We start from the raw sequence: 11,533 nt of genomic DNA on the forward strand, positions 1-11,533 counted from the left end.
TGTTTGAAAGCTTATTTTGACATTTTATGCAATGGTATGACTTGGTATGCATATTTAAAAACTTCATATTGAATTCTTAAGCATCAGTCAAACTTAGCATGCTTGTGAAAAAACTCATTTTAATGTTCTAAACTAATATGAACTAGATGCAATCATACTTGCTCAGCTCTTTGCAAATTATTCTAGCCAACAACATAAGCATAAGAGTTACAAGAGTTTACCTATCTCACACACATCCCAACATGCATGTAAGCAAAAACAAGTCTTTATATTTACTGTGATTGGGTGAGCTTTGGGTATTCCATATGAGATTTTCCATGATATTTGTTCATTGCTCCTTTAATCATCTATTTGCTCATTGCCTTAACAAGTCCTATTTGATCATTATGCTTTGCTTTGGTATTAACTTGTATAACCTGAACTAAACTTGAAATCATAGATTAGATAATGTGTGGGACACTAATGGGTTGAAATCATCAAAACAAGCTGGAATGCGAACCTTAGCCACTAGGTTTAGCAATGTGCATGTTGGTTTAATAAGTCTTAATCTCATTTTGATGATAACAAATTAAGGTTACTAAGTATGCTTTCAAGTTAAGTTTCAGAAATCAAGTATCTTACAAAGTAATGCGATCCTACTCGAAGAGATTGACTGAGGCTTAGAATTAAAGCTACAAGTCATGAGGAACATGAAGAATATTGAAGAATTGATCAATGCTTGGACAAATTATTGAAGCTATGACATGAAGACTTAGGAATTTATTCGTTTATCTTTTTAGAGTCTCATGTAAGTACTTCTATTTTCAATATTACATTTAAAGCTCTTAGGATTTATTCTAGACTTAGAGACCTGATTTAGAACATGGAAAATATTTTTGTAAGGTCTAAAATACATTTTTCAAGGCTAACAAAAACAAGTTTTTGAATCAAAATGTGAAAAACACTAAAGTAGTTTAGTGGTTATGCGACTAATGATTATCTATCACATGATTGATATGCTACTTCCAGTGTTAATAAGAAAAAGAATAGGATCAAGCGACTGAACTCTCGAGTTCAGGCAACTGACCTACTACTGCCTATTTTGGTGCCCTATTTTGAATAAGTTCGAGTGACTGACTTGATGGATCAGGCGACAAAAGTCTATGTTTTAAACTTCTAACAACGCAAATTTTCTTTCCAAAATTGAACGTTTGAGTTTCCAAACTTGGGGAAAACGGTAAGAAAGTTTACTACTCTATATAAAGATTACTTTTTTTGCAAATTAGGGTAATTAACCAATACTCACACATACAATTCAAATTTCTTGTTCGACTTTTGTTATACTTTCTGAAATCTACTATGAGCTTTTGCTAAATCCCTAGCTAAAATTATGATTTGTTTTTCAAAATTCTCCATCTTACAATCAGATTATTTTAAGTTGCTTGTGAGCTTCAATTCTATATTGATATTTTGAAGTATATATGTGCTTTATCTTGTACAAATTCTACTCTACTGAGAGTGATTATCTTGTACGCATCTTATATTGCAGTTTTGTAAACTTTGACAGTTCAGGGCTTTAAATTGATGCCTAGCGAGAGGGTGTTCTCGTTAGAGAGGGGTTTCCATCTACTAATGGAGAGAGGGGTACTTCACCTGCTGAATGAAGTAGTAAAGGAAATACTCACAGTGAGTTGCTTTAGGTAAGGACATAGGCGGTAAGCCGAACCATGTAAAAAATCTTGTGTTCGCTCTTCTTTCCTATCTCTTTAAATTTGACACCTTATAATTTGCGTGTATGTTTTAAATTCATTGGGAAATTTTCTGAATGTTGAGATTTAATTGTGTTTGAATCAAGTAATTTATTTGGTTGTTGGTTTATGTTGTTGGACGAAAAAGCAGACAAGTATTGATATCTGAATTCAGGTGTGGTTGGTTGAGGTAAAGTTATTGTGATTGAATGTTTGATTGAAGCATAAGTATCAAAATTACTTAACTTATATTACCGAATTTGTGTCTTGAGAAAATCTTTGATTGTTGTTGAAATTCAGAACTGAATACTAAAATAACTAAAGTTTAATTTTGGATTGTATTTTCAGTTTCATATATATATATATATATATATATATATATATATATTTCTACGACTGTCGATTGGTATAGTACGTTCGTTGATTAGCATATCGTGATTGATATTAGAGTGTGGTTATGGTTGGTTTAATTTAAAAGGTTTAGAATAAATTCAAATTCTGCTTAATAATTTTTAAATACCCAATTCACTCTTCTCTTAGGAAGACATCTTTAATTTCAGTGCCTACATCCATGGAGTTGCACAAATTTCACTATCAAATGAAAAAACTACCTTAGGGTTTCAACTCGCAACTGCAATGTATATATATAACCCCATATGAAAATTTTAAAATACCCTTATATGATATACAATTACATTGCACCTTGTGAGTCCCTGAGCCTTCTTATTTGTAGTTGTCTTTAAGTGTATACCCTCGGAATATGAGTTATAAATCAACAATTTCATTTTGAAATTAAATTTTAAAATTTAGTAAAAAGGGTAATAATAAATTGAAATAATATGAGTACTAGGAATTAAGTATCAATATAATTAAATTAAATTCAAATTAGATTATTGTACTTTTCTAAGCTTGATGTATATAGGTTAGCACTAACTTAACACAATGTTTTAACTGTTAAATATTAGTCCATCCATGTATTTAAGTCACTCATGTTAGACTTATTTTTCCATATAAAACAACTTTCATAAGTGAAACTTTATTAATAATTTTTAATTATATATTTGCATCGATTTGTAGGGTAGTACTCCAGCAGGGGGCGCCTGAACGTACCAATTAAGCTGTGAATTTGCAAAGCATGCAGACAACAAAAACAACAAACAACAAATTTACATAACTCGAAAACAAACAATAATTAAAAAGTACGCAATAAACGGAGAAAGCGAAGCATTGGTTCCAGTTCTTCCCTTTGGAACCTTTCCTTTGGCCAATTCCTTCCCTCCATCGATACCGCTCTCTCTCTCTCTCTCTCTCTCTCTTCCCCTCCCCCTCAAGTCAAAGACCTTAAACCCCACGCCAGCTAGCAATTAAATAGCCATAGCTTCTGCTTCAAACGCTCACTTCACTTTCCTCTCAATTATACCTCTGCAAATTAATAAACTGAATCATGGTGCAATTTGAAGCCGTGCCCCAAACCACCCACCAAAGTATCAATGCACTACAGCCGAAAGATGCACGCAAGAAGCCCAGGCTGTGTATCAACGACCACGCCGATGTGCTAGTGGAGATTCTGAAAAGGCTCGACGGCCGCTCGCTCGGCGTCGCCGCCTGCGTCTGCCGCCTGTGGCGGTCCATGACCCGGAACGACTCTCTCTGGGAGCACCTCTGCTTCCGTCACGTCCACCCACCGCCGGCGGCCGTGAGGCCGGTGGTGGCGGCCCTTGGCGGCTACCGGCGGCTCTACATGGTGTGTGTGCGACCGGTGCTCAGCCGCCTCGGGCGGCGGGAACTAGGGCGAACCGGCGGCGGCGGCGACTCGGATCTGGTCGAGCGGGTGTGGACTCGGCACGAGGTGCAACTCTCGCTGTCCTTGTTCTGCGTCGATTATTACGAGAAGTTAGGTGATGCGTCGGCATCGTCCCTCACGTTCTTGTGCTAGCCCGTGATCGTCAGATTGGATGACTTTTGACTTGGACATGTCGAAATAAAGCGTCTGATAGGCGCTCTGGCCGCAGTGGGTTACACACAAAATAAATTATGACCTATTTTATGTCATAGTATCGGCGGAGGCAGAGAAATTTTCTTCTTTAATTTATTAGGTATTGTTAATGGAGATGGATTTTTTATTCTACAGTTGTTTTTTGGTTTAATTTTTAATATTTTAAAAATTTTATTTATTGTTTTATTTAAAAGTATTAATAAAATAAAATAATAAAAAAGAAGAACCTAGAGTAAATTTGTCTTTATTTTAAGATTTTCTGTCAGTATTTCACAATCTACGGTCTATCTAATCAATTACCAATTTTACAGATAAATAAATATGCAAATATTTAAGAATAGATATAGCATTCACAACAAGGTAAATATTAGCATACAAATGCGGAAATTAAATAATGCGGGAAAAGAGAAAGACAAATAAGTTATCGAAGTTCGGTAAATTTTGCCTATGTCCCTACCTTAAGCCAGCAGTTTAAGGATTCACTAAGTGCTCACTTTAATCAAGGTGGAGCGATGCCACTTACACTCTCTTCACGGGATGGAGACTCCCCAACTCAATTACGGGGTTGAGTCACAATCAATTCTCTTTACAAGGTAAAGACACCTCAACTCAATTACCAGGCTGAGCCAAAATGTGCATACTTTACAGGATGGTGCAAATCCTAACTCACCTAACCGAGTTCGAGCCAAATCGAGTCTCTTAACAGGATGAGTCTCCCTTTTCAGACCACATGGAATACAAAGATATTAAAATTTGCGTACAAGTAAAGTGCTTCTCAAATAAGCAGGTGTGTACAAATTTAAAGCACTGATGCACTCACATAAGATATAAATTTAAAGCTCAAGTGAGTAAGTATAATATTTCTGTCAGAAATATATATATGAAATAATGTGAGAGAAAATGATGATAATGATCTTTGATCTAAATAAAGTATTCAATAAGTGTTTTTCAAAGATCTATAACTCAAATAAGATCTCCTAAAATATTTTTCAAAATGAAGTGTAGGAGATGTTAGAGATTTGCTTACAAAAATATTTATGCAATAAACAAAATTTAAGCTTTTGAATCTTGCAATGAAAATGCTCAAAGATTCACAAGTTAAGAAGAGTTTTTCCAATAAATATTTATCAAAGAAATAATATGGGAAACACTCAAAGTTTACTCTCAAAAAGATGATTTTCAAAACAAGAGTTAAGTGAGAGTAAAATGCTTTACAAAGAATGAATGCCCAGAATTATATGCTTCTTTCAAAAACCTTCAAGTGCAATCAATTTGCAAATGAAAGAGATGAAAAAAAAAATGAATGCTCTCTCAAAGGATTTATAAAATGTTAAATGTAAGAGAGTATATAAGAATGAAACTCAAAAATATTTTCAAAAGATTGTCAATCTAAGCATTAATTTGAAAATGAGTAATGAAGGGGTATTTATAGAGTCCGATAAAAATATGATTGTTTGGTGACACGAGGGGTATTTTAAATTTGTTTAACAAAAATTAAACACGTTTTTAGCACTGAAAATTTGAGCAACCCGAAAAGGTTCGATCGACTGACCAAAGTGTCGGTCAATTGAGCTTGGACGATTTCCAACCCTTCATGGGTTCGGTCAGTTGGCCTCAAAAGTCAGTCGGCTGAGCCTTTGAAGGCCGGTCGATAGACCTTGTTTTGTTCTTCTATGGCCGGTCGACTGAGCCTTTGAGTATGCCTAGAAAATCAATTTCAGTCGACTGGTGAATGTACCGGTCAATTGGCTTTAAAGTGAAATTCAAATTTTACAAGGTTCGGTCGATTGAGGAAACTTAATTGAAAAATGGGTCGGTCGGCTGAGTTTTGTAAAATGTTGACTTTCTAACCTAAGCATGGTCAGTCTACTAAGCCAAATAAAGAACTTATGGGTCGGTCGACTGAGCTTCGATAAAAATGCAGTTTTGACCCTGATTTGCTTTCAAAAACTATTTTAAAACCTTTGTGAGATTTAATCATTTTGTGAAAAAGGTTTTCCATGAAAGGTTGGGTCCCCTTAGGTCTATCTATGGTCATTTGAGCATTCATTGAAAAAAAAGGTATAGTCCCAAGAGGGGGGTTGAATTGGACTATAAAAAATTTTCCTTTGAAGACTTCTTAACCTCTTTTATTTCTTTTAACCAATTCTTGACTTGTTTATTTAATTTGTCAATCATACAAGAACTTAGTTCCTTTTATACAATCAACAATTCAACTATTTAAACAATCAATTAACTAATCAATCAACCAAATCAATCATCCACAATTTGAAAGCAAACAACCAAACCAAGATTAAAATATATAGCACTTTAGGTAATGTAAGAAATTAAGATAGTTGTTTGTTTATATAAGCCTTGTGGATATAGATTTGAAAACCTTGTAGAGAATGTAATTTTTTTCTCAATTTCATATTCAACAAAATATTCACACTCTTCCTTATATTCAGAATTCAAATAAACTCTTAGTTAAGTTATCTTTGGGTGTTAACCAAGTAACATACTCCCGTATGGTTTTGGCAAAGTATGGTTTAGCCAACGTACTTCCTTTCGGTTTCCACAACCCAAATCAAAATTAGACTTTAAGTTTACTTGATTTCTAAATATTCATAATTTATATGATTACCAATTAAACCATCCACACAATTTAAATGTGTTGAAAATAAAATGTAAGGGAAAGAGAGAATGAGACAGGGATTTTTACGAGGTTTGACTTATACCCAGCCTACGTCCTCGCCTTTGGCAAACCACCAAAGGATTACTAAAACCAGTTCCTTTGTTGGGCAGAACAAGACCAATTACACACTCCTTTAGTAGGCTAGAGCCCACCTCTCCAAACAATGTACCCTCGTTCGGTCACTTTTTCAAATGGGCTAGAGTCCGCCTCTCTGAGCGATGTCCCCTTGCTTAACTAACGATCCAAACAATCCTTAGAATCATCAATCTATAAGATACAAATCAAATAGATGTACAAAGAATTGCTCCTCAAAGAGCTGATTAGTACAATTCAAAACTATATACTTTAATGTAATTAGCAATATGACATATTAAAGCTTTAGAAATATTTCACCATATGATTATTTCAGTGGATTAAAGAATTAGTAGTTGTAGCACAATATCAGTGAGTAGAATCAGCAAGACTTTAGCAAACTTCTTGCCAATTTATAACAAGAAAGAGCTTTGAGAATTTCAAAACACTTGAGAGAGATTTTGAATGTTGAATTGAATTCTTGGTGTTTAAATCAATTTAACTTGGGTGTATTTATAGATGTAGAAAAGTATCTAACTTGTTTCCTAAGTTTACTTGGAGTAGGGTCCAAGATTTAAATAAGTTTGAGCTCCAAGCAATTTAATATTTCAAAATATGTCTATTATATTTTTTAAATTTTGCTACGTGATAGTTGACTATGAGGACTCTGGTAGTCGACTGTCAGTCTATTTCACGTATAAAATTCACAAACAGTAAGGTGGCAGTCGCTTGTCAACAAGGAGTCAGGCACCTGTTACTAAACAACTAGGTTTTTTAAATGACCAGAAGGGTGACAGATGACTGGAAAAACACAAGCAGTCGTCTCATTTTACACTGACAGTTGCCTGTCAAGCTTTAGACAGTTGACTATCATACTTTTGTCTACTTATTTTAAAACCTTTAACATGGTAGTTTACTGCCCATGTGCAATCAATCACCTATCAACCAATTGTTTCTTATTTTCAAATATTTTTGATCTCTCTCTTCTTTGCTTATTCAATCTTGGAATATCAATTAGTTTTTCTTTGAAAAATAAGTTCTAAGACTTAAAACTAAGGTCTCTAAGTTTCGTTTGCCTAATGAGCTTCAAAATGAAAAGTCATACTTGAATCATACTTGAACTACTTACAAAGCTTGTCCTAAAAACTGATTTAACTCTTCTTTAATTTGAGTTCTCTTTGTCACTGGTCTTTGATTTTTCAAACCTCTTTGAGCTTTCATTATGGATCATTTATTTGATATAAGCCTTCCATGTTCCTTGATCCTTGTGAGCTTTCAAGATACGTCATTTTGAGGTCTAAGCTTCATTTGATCTGAATTTTGACGTAAGCTTTCGGAATTTTCCTTTTATCATCTGAAATCCACTTTGCCTTCATTAACTGATATATCACCACTTTGAATCAAATTAGATAGTCTTACTTTGTTATCATCAAAATCAAGAGTCGTAAGCTTAGCTTGACCAACAATCTCCCCCTTTTTGATGATGACAAATTAGGAGCAAAGGTAAAAAAAAAATACTCCCCCTTTCAATTAAAAAATACTCCCCCTTTCAATAAGCATAAATCTTAAAAGTTAATGTAAAATTAGTATCGCATTAAGGCACAAGTTTAGAAGGCACAATTTCAAATGCTTCATATTTAACATAGAAACATAAAAACATAGTGTATTAACATAGAAACAAACTAGAAACATACTATTTTGCACACACACATACTCCCCCTTTTGACATTAAAAAAAAGGCATAATACAACCATAATCAGAGCATATGTAGCATACAAACATCAAAAAGTTAAACATTATAATAGAAAATCAGTCAAGCATCAGAGGCTGTATCACTATTTGCAGCAACTACTTTCCCTTTAGATTTCTGTGATTCTTCTTCTTCTTTTTCTTCTTCTTCTTCTTCTTCTTCTTCTTCTTTAGCAGAGCCTTCATTTGATTTGTCCTGTGAACCTTTATCTGATTATTTTTGTGAGCCATCATCATTTTCACCACTCTCTTTATTGGAATCAGTATCATTTGGTGTTGAACTAATGTCTATAGGTGTTGTACTAGTGACATGTTGCTTTATTTTTTCAAGACGTTTATCCAGTGAAGAGTACTTAGCATCAATATTTGAGATTTTTTCTTGAAGAGAAGTGAAGCCAGGCCTCATGTCAAAACTGAAACTAGAATAATGCTGATAGAAGAGAAGGAACCATGCAGGCATATCAGCCTCTTCAAGGGCTGGATTAGATTCTTCTGGTTCTTGTCGTACATGCCTATTTCCTCTATACGTCCATCCCTCAATGTATTTCTTGTAACCCATCCTTTTTAGAATAGTTGAGGAAAATAAATTATAATAGGTTTGTTTCACTATCTTAGAGGATGGACTGAGAACTTGGAAGTGAGCAAAGACTAAAGAAAGTATGCCACCATATGGAAGTCTAATTCTAGGAGATTCTAACTTCATGACCATCCACTTAAGTATAAGGCTTTCTAAAACCAATTTCTTGCCTTTGAGTATGCACCCCATAACAAAACAATCAAAGAAGGAAATATGATCATAGGATCCTGCTCTAGGAAGAATATTATAAGCAATAATTTTGTGAAGGATTTGAGCTTGTAAATTTAGCTGCTTATATTGTGGAGGATTTCCAAAATAAATAAGTGGATCATTCAACACAAGAGACAGAAATTCTTGTGGAGTAAATCCCTGCTCCATTGTCCATTGTTTTTCAATAGGATTGCACTCAAAATCACCATTTTTTACACGAAGGATTTTTCTTAGCAATGGTGGAGTAAGGATTATCTTTTGGCCAAACACTTCAGTAGAAAAACCAATATCCTTCTTTACCAGGTTGGAGTAAAAGAGTTTAATCAGATTAGGATAATATCCTTTGACTTGGTGTAGGATAAACTTGTCTCATCCTATGTTTTTAAATAGCTCAAGAATCTTAGGGAAATCTGATTCAAAGAAAGCAACATCTAGTATCTTACCAAAAATTGGATCAATAGTGGAGATGTGATTTCAGTATAAAGATTTTGCTTGAGTTAAGACCAACCATTTTTCTATTTCATCGTTGCTAGCTTGTCGTGAAGAAGATGCTTTCTCTTTGTTCCCTACTGTCTTATTTCTTGGTATGATGATGAAATGGAAACCTGAAGAGCCCTAGGTGAGGAGTATTTAGGGTTTGATGAAATGAAGTAGGATGAGGTTTGGAGATGTAAGACTTAGTGGAGAGATGGAGAGAAAATATTTTAGTGAGGTTTAGACAAGTGAACAAGCATTTGAGACATAAAAATGAGTGTTTTTCTCATTTAAGTTTGATGAACTGCCGCGAGACAGTCGTCTGTCTTAATGGTGACAGATGGCTGTCAATTGACTTTCCACATAAACAGTAGTCTGACAGGCACCTACCTGGTATGTTGGTAGTTGTCTGCCCTGTATGGAATTTCTTCTCTGCCTTAGTTGTCTTCACGTATATATAACATTCTCGATTCTCGTCTGATAAATACAGATCGATCTTCTGCGAGTGATTTTTGTAAATATATCAGCTAATTGATTGCATGTGTTAACGAATTCAAGAATTATTTCTTCCTTATCAACATTATCTCTTAAGAAGTGATGTCATATATCAATATGTTTAGTTCTTGAGTGTGATACTGGATTTTTTTGAAATATTTATGGCCAACAATGTTATTTATTTATTTATTTTGTGTTTTAATAAGCACTTTGAGATTTTCAAGGCTTTTTATCTAGGTACCCATTCCTTTTTGGGTCCGGTAGGTTTTGTTAGCTTTGGTGCAATCCCAAGAGGGGGGTGAATTGGGTATTTAAAATTTATCGCCTAGGTTAAACTAGATAAACAATATTACTTAACCTAGGGTCTGTCTATGCATATGTAAACCTAATCATTCACAATATAACATACACGTGCAGTAAGTAAATTGCGGAAATGTAAAGAACATACACGATATGTTATTAGGGTTCGGCCAACTGTGCCTACGTCCTCGCCTCTAGTTCGCAAGTCAGAGGATTCCACTAATAGCTCACTTAAGGGTGGAGTAGCACCGTTTACAACCAGGTCAAATTAACACAGGGCTGACCTCAACCTTAACCAGGTCAATTAGTGAGGCTGATCTCAACCTACACGCCTTAACAGGATGACGCACCTAGCTTTCCTAACCGGGTCTAAGCCAATCCGGGACTATTTTAGGGCTAGTCTCCCTCTTCATGCCTGTGCCTAGAAATACAACCAAAGTGTATTACAATCAAATGGTACAGTGATTGTGCTTTCATGTAAAGCAGATATGTACCCAGTTACACGCAATAACATACACCACAAATGATATAATATGCAAGCTCAACGTGGTCTTAAGATGTCTACTCTCAAATAGATTTACTATCGATGTAATTGGTGCGTGAGAGTGCAAACCTATATGATCTTTGTATCATTAGATATTCAATCTAAATGCTCAAGCAAAGATATTAGCCACACTTCATATATTTCAATCAACAAGTTTTCTCAATACATATATGTATATGAAGCTCAAGTAGTATATGGATTTAGTTTGCGAAAATGAGATTAATATTTTGTATTCAACTAAAGATATAAATCAATGAATATAGAAACAAAGATTTTTCTCACACAAACAAATATCTCTTTAAATATTTATCAAGATAAAGCAAGCAAGATATTTGAAAATATTTTGAAAATATTTTGCAACCAAGAACAAATACAGTCTTCTCAAGATATTGCAATGAAGGTGCAAGCTTAGAAGATCTATCAAGGTCTTCTTAGGATAGACTTATCAACAAAGTCCCCTAAGAATCCTTAGGTTTGGCTTTCAAGAAAATCGTGTCAATCAAATAGAACAAGGAGAGCAAACCTTTTTAAAACAAACACCCAACCGACTTACAGAGGGTTTAGATAATAGTAGCAAGTAAGTATGAGTTAATGGGGCTTAGATATGAGTATTATGGATATTTGAATTTGATAGAGAATTTTTAATCAAGTAGGCTAATCAAGTTGCTAATCTTCCCAAATGAAGGGGTATAAATATAGCACCCCTAAAATATGA

General features: G+C 34.4%; 1 protein-coding gene across 1 annotated transcript; it reads left to right on the plus strand.

The window, feature by feature from the left end:
• The first annotated feature begins 2,839 nt into the window (after nt 1-2,839).
• LOC131148845 (F-box protein SNE) lies at nt 2,840-3,857 on the plus strand. The gene has a single exon (XM_058098783.1). It carries the CDS (start codon nt 3,172-3,174, stop codon nt 3,661-3,663), a length of 492 nt encoding a protein of 163 aa, XP_057954766.1. The 5' UTR covers nt 2,840-3,171; the 3' UTR covers nt 3,664-3,857.
• The last annotated feature ends 7,676 nt before the right edge of the window (nt 3,858-11,533 follow it).

The sequence above is a fragment of the Malania oleifera genome, chromosome 2 (assembly GCF_029873635.1).
Source record: "Malania oleifera isolate guangnan ecotype guangnan chromosome 2, ASM2987363v1, whole genome shotgun sequence".
Classification (NCBI taxonomy): domain Eukaryota; kingdom Viridiplantae; phylum Streptophyta; class Magnoliopsida; order Santalales; family Ximeniaceae; genus Malania; species Malania oleifera.